Source organism: Lycium barbarum, chromosome 9 (genome assembly GCF_019175385.1).
Source record: "Lycium barbarum isolate Lr01 chromosome 9, ASM1917538v2, whole genome shotgun sequence".
Lineage (NCBI taxonomy): Eukaryota > Viridiplantae > Streptophyta > Magnoliopsida > Solanales > Solanaceae > Lycium > Lycium barbarum.
Window position 1 is genome coordinate 21,734,689 of NC_083345.1, and position 11,167 is coordinate 21,745,855.

The 11,167-nt window shown below is 37.4% G+C and overlaps 1 protein-coding gene across 1 annotated transcript; it reads right to left on the minus strand.

Annotated features, from left to right (window-relative positions):
- Window positions 1–2,361: 2,361 nt before the first annotated feature.
- LOC132610061 (FHA domain-containing protein FHA2-like) lies at window positions 2,362–9,985 on the minus strand. The gene is made up of 3 exons (XM_060324311.1): window positions 9,246–9,985; window positions 4,969–5,126; window positions 2,362–2,709 (listed from the first exon to the last, which is right to left on the minus strand). Exons 1-3 carry the CDS (start codon window positions 9,823–9,825, stop codon window positions 2,500–2,502), a joined length of 948 nt encoding a protein of 315 aa, XP_060180294.1. The 5' UTR covers window positions 9,826–9,985; the 3' UTR covers window positions 2,362–2,499.
- Between the last annotated feature and the right edge of the window lie 1,182 nt (window positions 9,986–11,167).

Below are 11,167 nucleotides of genomic sequence, written 5' to 3' on the forward strand. Positions count from 1 at the left end.
GTGTAGTTTCATCTAGTCTCAATCTCTACTTGAATTTTCCTAGGTCTAAGGTTATTTTCCACACAAGCATTCTTAAAATCTCTAATTCTTCCCCTATTAGCATTACAAAAAAGAAACGCAACCGCATCTCTAACTTTTTGAATAGAATCGTCAAAACGCACAAGACCATCTTTAACAATTAAGTTTAAAATGTGACAACTACATCTTACATCAAAAATATTTCTTAGCGGAGGGTTTAGTTCTCTTTTTAAAAGACCAATCGCCTTTGTATTATTAAAAACATTATCTAAAGTAATACAAAGTGTTTTTCTATAAATGTTAAAAAATCTCATAATAGTAGACATTGAATCCGCTAAAAATTTTCCATCGTGACGACCTTTTCCTTCATCATATAAAAAAGCTATAATTCTTTTTTGCATAACCCAATTGTCATCAACCCAATGACATGTAATAGCAAAAAAATCTAACTTGTTAAGACTAAGACCCAAATCAGTGGTAAGAGAAACATTACAATTTAAAGAATTAAATACATGGCGCAAATAAAATCTATATTTTTTATACAAATCTATAACATCTGCTCTACAAGTACTTCTAGGAATACCCTCAAATAACGGATTATAACAATGTTAAATGCAAGTAACAAACCCCAAACCCGAAGGAAAGGAAAATAAACAATCATAAGCTACCATTTTAGCTATTTCTACGCGCTCTTTTTTCTTGTCATACTTAAAAAATTTACCGGTTCGTGGGTCTATCGTCATTTGAATACCCCCCACATTTGAACCCGTTTGCTCTCCCCAAACATCCATATGTTTCTTTCTCATATGAGCATTTAGTGTACTCGTTCCACCATCCTTACTAGTTTCTTGCTTAAAAGTAAATACTTGTCCACATAGGGTACATTTAGCTGTTTGGCTTTCCCTATCCTTAGTCATAAATTTTCAAATTTTAGCTGTTGGCTTACGAGTTCTAGGCGGTTTGTCTTGTGTATGTGATTGTGCAGGACATGTATCTCCTATGGATTTTTTTTGGGGGGGGGGGGGGGGGGTGTTTCATCATCAACATCATCATCATTATCATCAATTTCATTAAAAGTGTCGGTATAATGTTGTTGCATTGCCTCATGACCTAAAAGTGGATTATTTCCACCAATATCAATACCTAAATTAGGTGTTTCTTCCACAAATGTTTCCTCATTAAGCCCACGCCTAACAATACCACTACTGCCGGCACCACGTCTAAATCTCTTCGCCATTATTAAACAGAATTAATTTAAATCACACTCAAATAAATCACAAGAAAATGAATTGCAACAAATTAAATTGCTAGAATTAAATTGTGTAAATTAAATTGCGAAAAATAAAGATAGAGTTGGAACGAAGGTACCAAATTGCCAGACTGATTTCTAACAAAGTGAAGGCGGCTAGAATTGCAAATCCACCAAAGCTACTTCGGATTGTTGCAAAATCACCAACTCCACCAACAATATTAAAATTACAAAATTAATAATTGAAACTATAATAAGACTTTATAATATTTATTTGAGAGAAATTTAAAGTGGCTAATTGTTGCAAAGTAACTATAATTGAGAGATTGAAATTTGAGAGAAAGAGAAGAGTGAATTGGTGTGAATTAAAATGAAAATGGAGAGGGGTTTATATAGGGGTGGGATGGGTTAAAGTGTTAAAAAACAGTTTGGGGGGGCAAAAAATGAGTTGGGGACCGTTTGACAACGGCCATTTTTGCAAATGGACGCCCAACAGTCCATTGGGCTGCCAACGGCTACAATTAAAAAAAAAAATCCACCGGTTTAACCGGTTCCGGTTTCAAAAAAATTGAAACTGAACCGGTATCTAATAAACGGTTAACCAGTTCCGGTTTCGGTTTTACCGGTTTGAAACGGTAAAACCGAACCGGTTGACGGGTTTTACTCTATGGTCAATAAGAGAGATTGCACCTGATCATCATCCATTAATCGTCTGGACTTCTTTATGTCCATTACGCCTGACATTACGGACCAAAGTTACTTGATTTAGTTCATACTAATGATATTGTACTGGTAATGGTAATACCATTAATTTGTTCAGCTGCTTCTGATATGATGTGTGTTTTAAATTGATCTTCGGGAGAGATCAAGAACGATTGAACAAATATGAAAATCATTTCATTATCTAATGCAGTTATAATTATTAATGTCATGAGTTCGAATTCTGCTAGACCAAGAACTGGTATTTACGTGAAGGGTGGGAGGGCAGGCTCATTATCTGAGTTCTGAACCATGCGCCAATTGGCCCGGGGGATTTTCGGTTATTAACACGAGAGAGAACCACGAAATTTGCTGCAGCAGTAAATTGACACCAATAAAACTGCAATAAGTTCAGCTGTTCAGGTGCATGTCATTAACAAATTTGAGCTCCGGTGTCGAAATTTCCGGGTGATGTTTCACACCCTACTTAAATCTTAATTTACAACTAAGTGGCTAAAATTGTTATAAAGCTCTCACGAAAGCAGTGAGACAAGAGAAACAAACTCCAAAGTCACCCGTCCCTTGGACCGCGTATTGATGACAAAATGCTCCGGGTATTTTCTTAAAAGCATCAGCAATCCATACCATGGCTTTGATTTAGCTTCAGGGCTAGGATAGTCCTCAGAAGTCAAGTATCTCCTCACACGACTATGGTGCCAGGTATTGCCGTAATGTTCCACCAACTGCAGATGCATAAGCTAGTCATCAGCCAAAAATCCAACTCTTGACAACGTACAAAGATTTCTAAGCCAACTATCAAAAAGCTGAGCAGGAACAATTTTCCCACAACTATCATGGACATGAAGGAAATGATGATACAGGATGGAAAGACAAATATAATACTATTTTGTATCTGTTTAGAGAAAAGACAAACGCAGTCAAATTGTCAATAAAGTAAAAAAGCAACTTCACATGTACTGAAGAAAGAACTCATCGAGAACTATAAAACAAGAACAAACGCATAGAGCTATAAGTTTGCTACTCTTCCCAGGTCAAAAGCTGCAAAAGATAATACTCCTACATTATCTACAACGCAGGATAAAGCAAAAAGTCTGCCAATGCTCTAACAAGCAAGCAACCATGACAGTTCAACAAATTGAGGGAATTTTTCTTCGGGTATCAGGTCAGGCCTTCATCGTCATTAATTGAAGCCCTCATGGATAAATGGCTTTGGAGACTTAATAATCAAGTTGTTCAACATTTTTGGTGTAATGAGGACCGCACCTTCTTTTATTAAACACTAATTTGGAACTTGACAGTTTAATATCTCAGGAGGGAGGCAAAGCAGATTTGTAGAACAGTACCAGCATGTGTGATTTGGATAGGTATGGAAGGACATGAATTCTAGGTGTTTTAAAGGGAAAGCAGAAGCTATTCATAGAATCAAATGCAAATGTTTGGAATTACTAGTTATTTTGTATAAACTGGAAATTCGATACAAAGTGTTCCTTTAATAGATTCCCTTAACTCTCAACAGGCATAGCCTGGATTGTAAATAATTTTGTATACTCCAGCACCCACTTGGTGCTGGTTACTTCAGGTAGCCTTGATAATTCACTTAACTAAACATATGAGCTTGTATGAGTATTCATGTATTCAGGTATTAATAACTACAAGGGAAAATTGGGCATGTGAAGAGGAGACACACATATGCCTAGTGAGGAGGTGTCAGAGATTGGCAATGCTGGGTTTAAGGATAGGTAGAGGTAGGGTAAAGAAGTATTAGGGAGATGTGATTAGACAGGAGATGACGCATCTTCAGCTTTCCAAATTCCGCAGAAATGACCTTAGATAGGGAATCATGGAGGTCGGAGGTTAGGGTAGACGGTAAGTAGGTAGTTGAACATTGACTCACTTGCTTGTGGCACCGTATCTACTTCTCCTTTCATACCTGTAGTATTAGTATTATTATCATAGTTCATTGTTCTTCAAATTCTTTCTTTCTTGTACTTCGGTTATCATATTCCTTAGCTGCTGTACTGTTCCTTTCTTTTAGAATGCTATGTAATGCATTTCATATTACTTGTCATGGCTTCTTTACTTCCATATTTTCTTTTTTTAACACTGCTTTGAATTGCTTTCCTTGAGCCGAGGGTCTATTAGAAACAGTCTTTCTACCTCTACAAGGTAGGGGTTAGGTCTACACACTACCCTTCCCAGACCCCACTTGTGGGATTAAATTAGGTATGTTGTTGTTGCTGCTGTATAAAGCATGGTAATTACGCAAGGTTTAATTTCTGAAATATGTCACACATGGATCTGATTATAATGGTCAGATACCTTCAGGAAAAAGCAATCAGGAATTAGCAGACTAATAAATGAAAAGTAATGAAAGAGCAGCTTAAAGCTCAAAAAGATGATAAAACCAACCAGGATAGATCTCCCATTCTTCTTCCCTCCTAGAGAAATATGGCAAACACTGACTGACCAGTACTAACCATACAGCAAAACAGACAGATATCTACCCCTCCTAGAACCATCATAGGCATTTGCAGCAAATCAGCAAAAGGGCAGCCCGCTGCACTAAGCTCCCGCTATGCGCGAGGTCCGGGAAAGGGCCGGACCACAAGGGTCTATTGTACACAGCCTTACCTTGCATTTTTGCAAGAGGCTGTTTCCACGCCTTAAACCCGTGACCTACAAGTCACATGGCAGCAACTTTACCGGTTACGCCAAGGCTCCCCTTCATTTGCAGAAAATCAGCATATAACATAATCCACCAGATGCAACAGAATCGTCTTTCAAGGAGAAGGTACAAAGAAAGGGGACTTCAAAAGTTCCTGGCCTAATGATTGCACCTGATAGGCCTAAACTATAAAATTAATTGCTAACGGCCGTGGGAGAAACATATAACAGCAGAACTTTTCCTTTTGCTTGTAGTTTAGTCTTTAGTTTATAATGTTTTGGTCTTTCTGTGATGAGATTTATAAAGTTGAAGTTACCTCAGCATGAAGCTTCTCCATTGGCATCCATTCTCCAGGACCACAGAGGTCAGAAAGCACATTTGCTATAGATGATACAACGTCCTTTTCTTCTAACTGAATCAGCTGTTGGTTGTCAGCATCTCTTTCGATACGTGATCTTCCATCTATCTTCTTATCTGCAAGAAGTTAGGTCAGATAAATTCAACAAATCAGAGACTGAGTTCTGACAGATTTTTCGTGGATAGAAGCTTTGCATCAACATTTACTGAACAAATCATAGAAGCCTAAAAATGGGCTCAGAATACATTTTCTTTTTATAAGTCTACCAGAATACACTTTTATAAGATACGAAGAAAGATAATTCAAGCTATATATGCAAAATGGTTCTTCCCTAGATCACATGAAGGTTTAATGTGTATGTTTTCCTTTTTCTTTATAAGGTAAAGTTTTATTGAAAGGGTACCAAAGACGGTACAGAAGGATACAAAGAGACCAACCAGACCAACTGCTACTCTTTCCTACCTAACAACTCCAGAAAAATCCATGTACTGATCTAGGCTAACTAACATACCGCTATTACGCCAGACATACAGATCGTGCATGCCCTTGTTCTTGAATCTAGATATGTGATTTTTATGCCATAAGGTCCAGAAGATGCAAAGTGGAGTAGTCTTCCATATCTCTGCTTCAATCCTCTAGGAACCCTTTGAAATTGCCAGCTTTGTAACAGCCCCCCCCCCCCCCCCCCCCCCCTCTTTTACATGTTTATGCAACACCCGGATAGATGTTCAACTGTTTCTGGTCTTCTTCACATAAGTAGCATTTGTTGCACAAAATAAAAGCCCACCCCCCTTCTTGTTGCAGTCCATCCAAAACATGCTACATTAACTGGCTGTCCAGATCAAAGAATCCACCTTACCATGAACAAGCTGGACAAAATTCAACTGCTGGAGTATTTGACAAAAAGTTTCTAGCTCCCTGTTATTCAAATTCCTTCCGGAATATATCTGCCAAACTGAGTTTGATAAAATTCAGTAACAGTACCTCTCTTATTGATGGAATACTTACACAAAATAGGAAATTTAGTAATCAAACGTTCTTCCCCCACCCAAACATCTGTCACAGAATTTAGTATTGCATCCATTTCCCACCTCCAATTTAGTATATTTCATGAATCTTTCCCCGAACCTACAAATGCCCTTCGGAATTCCCCCTTTTATATTCATCTGTAGTGTACGAGGACTCCATTCATCCTTCTTGCCATATATAGCATTAATTAGCTTCTTTCTGATGTCAATGCCATCCATGTTATGCCTCCAAAGCCATCTAAATAGTAAGCTCTTATAATGTAATTTCAGGTTCCTAACCCCAAACCTCCACCTTTTTGTCCCCTAGAACCGCCACCTGCTGCCATTTCACAATGTACATTTTCCTCTTGCTAACATTTCCATCCCGTAGAAACAGATTCCTCATAGAACTCATATTTTTCTCCACTGCTGCTAGCACTGAAAACAGAGACATTATCTAAGTTGGCATTCCATCTAATACACAGCTAATGAGGGTGAGTCTACCCGCAAAAGATAAATACTGCCTCTTCCATGGAGCTAGCTTGCTGGCACATCTATCCAAGACCGCTTGCCAGATCCTTTTATCATTCCTATTTGCCCCAAGTGGAAAACTTAAGTAAACCGTGGGAAATTTCTCCACCTTATATCCAAGATATCAGCTAGTTCCTCTATGCAATCATTAGCATTAATACTGAATATGTTACTCTTAGCCTAGTAACTGCTTCAAAACTAAATAAACTCCTCTAAGATAAAGTATTTGCTCTCTCAGCCTCACATGAAAGGAGAGGGTCATCAGCATAAAGAATATGACATATAGCCACATTTTCAGCACATTTCTTCCAAAATTTATACCTTCTATCCATCCAAAGTTTTCTGCCTTTTCTAGCATCATACTTAGTACCTCTATCATCAAGGGGAACAGGTAGGAAATAAGAGATCCCCTTGCCTCAAACCTCTTTCTGATTGAAAAAAAAAAACTATTAGGGCTCCCATTATTAATACAGAATATCTAACAGTGGATATACTATAGTAAATACAGTCCCTCCATTAATCACCAAAGTTCATCTACTTCAGAATATTTAACAAACATGACAAAAAGACATGGCCATATGCCTTTTCAATATCGAGCTTACAGGAATTCCCCTTTCTCTTCATCTTTATCAAATGTTCAACATTTTCATTGGCCACCATGGTTGCATCTGTTATTTGCCTTCTTTAATAAAGGCATCTTCATTATCTGACACTAGATCATCAATTACCCAGCTTGTCTTTCCGCCAAAAGTTTAGCAATAATCTTGTAGACACGCACCAACTCCCCCCCCCCCCCCCCCCCGGGAGTAAACTGATTGGCCAGAATTCTGTCACGTCCACTGGTTGGAGTTTAGGCTGTTAATGGAAGTGCCTATCTGATGTAATGACCCATTGTCTGCCAAACATCTTCCTTTACCACGTTCCGACATTTTTTTTTTTAAACTGGTAACTTTGTATTCCTCAGCATTAAGGGTATGCTGGCCACCTACGAAAAATTTACACTTCCTGAAAGTAATTACAATAAACCTAAAAAGTCCACTAGCTGAACTTTCTCTTCTATATCTTGCTCTTTACACCAAAAACCTAAAGAAGTGATGACCTTCCAAAAATATCTCTTCTATATCTTGCTCTTCTGTATTGTACATTCTTTGCCTTCAAAAATCCTTTCATTTCTTTCCTTCCAGATGTTCCACCAAATCCAAGCAGGTACTGTTTTCCACCATATCTTTTGACTCTTGCTCCCTCCCCTTCTGATCCAACAACTTAGAAGGTCTGCAGTGTGCTCTGGCATAGACCAGTTCACCTTGGCCAAGTTGATGAATAATTCCCACACTTGTGCTGTAACTCTACACTGAAGGAAAAGATGATTGTTTGTCTCTAAAGCCTCCTTACATAGTGATCACCTTGAAGCAATGCAAATTCCTCTCTTCTGTAATGACTCAGGCATGCCCTCCTAGCTACCAGCCACGTGAAGCACTTCACCTTTCTTGGTGCCACACGTTCCAACATTTTTTGTAACTGTATGTTGAAACAATCTGGGCTTGGAGCCTTAAATCCTTTGAATGACTTTATTACAACTTCCACTTGTCCCATAGAAAAAAGGAGCAAACTCATGATCTGTCAATTTAATGGGAAAGAACAAAAACAAACAGTCTAAAGCCAAATCTATACATCTCTTTATTCCAGAAACTATTACCTAAGGCTTATTAAAAAGAGTTTATTTACCTACATTAAGCATCCAATAATATCCATCTGCACAAACTAAGGCCATAGAACTAATAATCACCATATAATGAAGGAAAAAAGAATAGGGTAAATTCAACAATAAAAGTACCTCTATCCACAAAACTTGTCCAAGTGAAACATGGATCACAAACAACAGAAAATCTATAACTATACTTACAGTCAACAAAGATGGTCAATAGCTACTTAAACCAACTAAAGATGAGATTTTAACTAGTTAATGCTTTACAAGCAACATAATCATCTGTATTGCACGCAAACAATTAACGAAAAGATGATTCCCACCAAAATCTCAGTTATAGTTCCACATACGAAGGTGCAGAAAGAGTAACAACAACAACAATAACATACCCCGTGTAATTCCAAAAGTGGGGTCTGGAGAGGGTAGGATGTACGCAGACCTTACCCCTACTTTTGTGGGCAGGGGGGCGAATGTGTAAAAAATTTGGGGCACGTGAACCCATGGTCTCTCCGTAAAATTAGATATTTTATGTATATATTTTCTAAAATTGGTATAATATTAACTGCTGGAACCATGCTACATGAAGGCTAAATGGTACACTTGGTCAAAGGTTGAATTATTTACCTAGAGGACTAGGGATCAATTCCCACTTAGTACATTTTTTTCCTTCTTTTTTTAGTGGTGCAAAATCCTGAATTCGCTTCTGTTTGTGGGGGTAGAGAGGATGTTTCCTACAGACCCTCGGCTCAAAAGAAAGGTATCTGACGCAAGATTGTCGGAAAATAGACAGCAAGATACAAAATAAATGCAGCAACAGATATTAATACACATCGAAGAATAAGTAACCCCGCAATAAAAAGAGTTCAATTGAATACAAAAATCCCACTAAAAACAAGAACCAATGTCCCAAATCTATCATCTAAGTCTAAAATTAACAATCAAGAACATATTTTTATTATAAATTAACAATCAAGAATGCATTTTTTACTCACCTAGATGCCCCGAAATCGCAACCTTCCCACTCGAACCACCACCGGAAACATATCCATACCCACCACCCCCGTCAACCCCACCATCCCCCCCTCTCCTCATCCTCTTACTTCCATCATCACCCTCATCATACTCTTCCCTTCCTCTAAACAAACCCTTTTTCCCTACCCCACTATACCCCACCATAGGCGGCCCACCATGATTTCTAGGCCCAATAGGCCCGCCTAAAATACTCCTCACAGGCAGTAAAAAATAAAACTCCTTATCACCGATCTGCAGTAAATCTTGTGAATCAAGTTTAACCGGTGGGTTACCAGGTAAATGAAGCACACCTTCAACAAAACAACCGTTTTTACCTAATACTTCTAAAGCAAAACGACGTCGTTGGAAGTCGTAAAAGATACGTGCGTGGTGACGGGATATGTTCATACCACCGCCTAGAGATGATAAGTCAACGTCGACAGTTGACTTTTTAGAGTTACGACCTAGGATTATGGAGTATGTTTGCATGTAATATTCGAAATCTTCGCCTTGTAGTTTTGCGAAACCTGCTTCAACATCGCTTCCAATGCTACTTCCCATTTTTGTAATTGATTTGTATGATTCTATTTGTGGGATCTTAGAAGAGAAGAAGCACAAGTGTAAATGAGCATTGCGGAGTTGACAAGGGAAAGATCAAAGTGTGTGGTTTACAACTTGGAGTAAATACTGTACTTACTAGTAATTGCGTATTTCCTGAGAATTGCGATTGTCTTTATATTTTATACTCTTATTTTAAGGGGAAAATAAATAAGTTATTGTTATAAATACACCTACTATGATGTCCTCCGCAGTTGACTGGATAAGTTTACAATTAAGCAGCTTATAAGTAGCTCAAACAGGTAACTTTCTCAGACTTGTAATCAAACAGGCAACTTGCAAGTATCTCAAGTAGGAGTGTCAATAGTTTTTAAGAAATCGAGTTCATCGATTGGACCGTACTGTACCGAACTAATTTTAGATTTCTTTTAATAAAACTGACAGTTTATATTAATTTATAATTGTACCGAATAATTAGGCTGATTTTAATTTTATAAAAATAAATCGAACAATACCGAATAAGTTTACATGTGTGACATGTATTCTATATATATTAAATTTAAATATAATAAATATTAAAATTTTCACCTTGGGTTCGGGATGATGAAAACGACTACAAGTCGGCAACATAATTAACACCTACAGTTTCAACTCTAAAATCTATTATACTACTCCTATTGAAATTAAATTAGTTTTAGCATGTCGAATAGTTGCTAGCTTGTAAGCTAATGTATTCCAACGATCTTGAATAGGAAGCTACAGAATATTACATATCTTTCCTCTCGTATGATTTTAAATTTCTCTTATTGGATATTTAATCTTAGTAGATTCAGTTCTCGAGTTTCATCTTGATTGATTTTTGCTCTCTCGTGCGTTCTAAATTATATTTTTCCTCTTTGCTTAACATTGTTTTAAACTACCGTAAAATTGTGGGATCAATCTTTATTCTTGTCGTCTTTCATATTTTCTTGATTCACCACCTTTTAAATAGTAAAAATAACTAGAGAGTTTTACCCAAAGTCCTAGGTATGCATGATATCGTGCCTTTAGCTTTTACTAGTGACTATAATATGATGTTCTTTTTTATAAAAAAAGAAAGACCAAAAATTAACCGAACCGTACCGGTACCGAAGAGAAACCGAGATGATGAAACGGTTTTGAGAAATCTAATTTTGGTTCTATAAAATAAATAATCGAAAAATTGATATGATATGAATTTTATAAAATAACCGCTCGAACCGTAACATTGACACCCCTAAGCTCAAGCAGGCAGCTTGACGCCTCGCAGCAACTTACTGAAAAGCCTCACAGCAGCTTCTTTTCCTCTATAAATAGAAAGTTAATT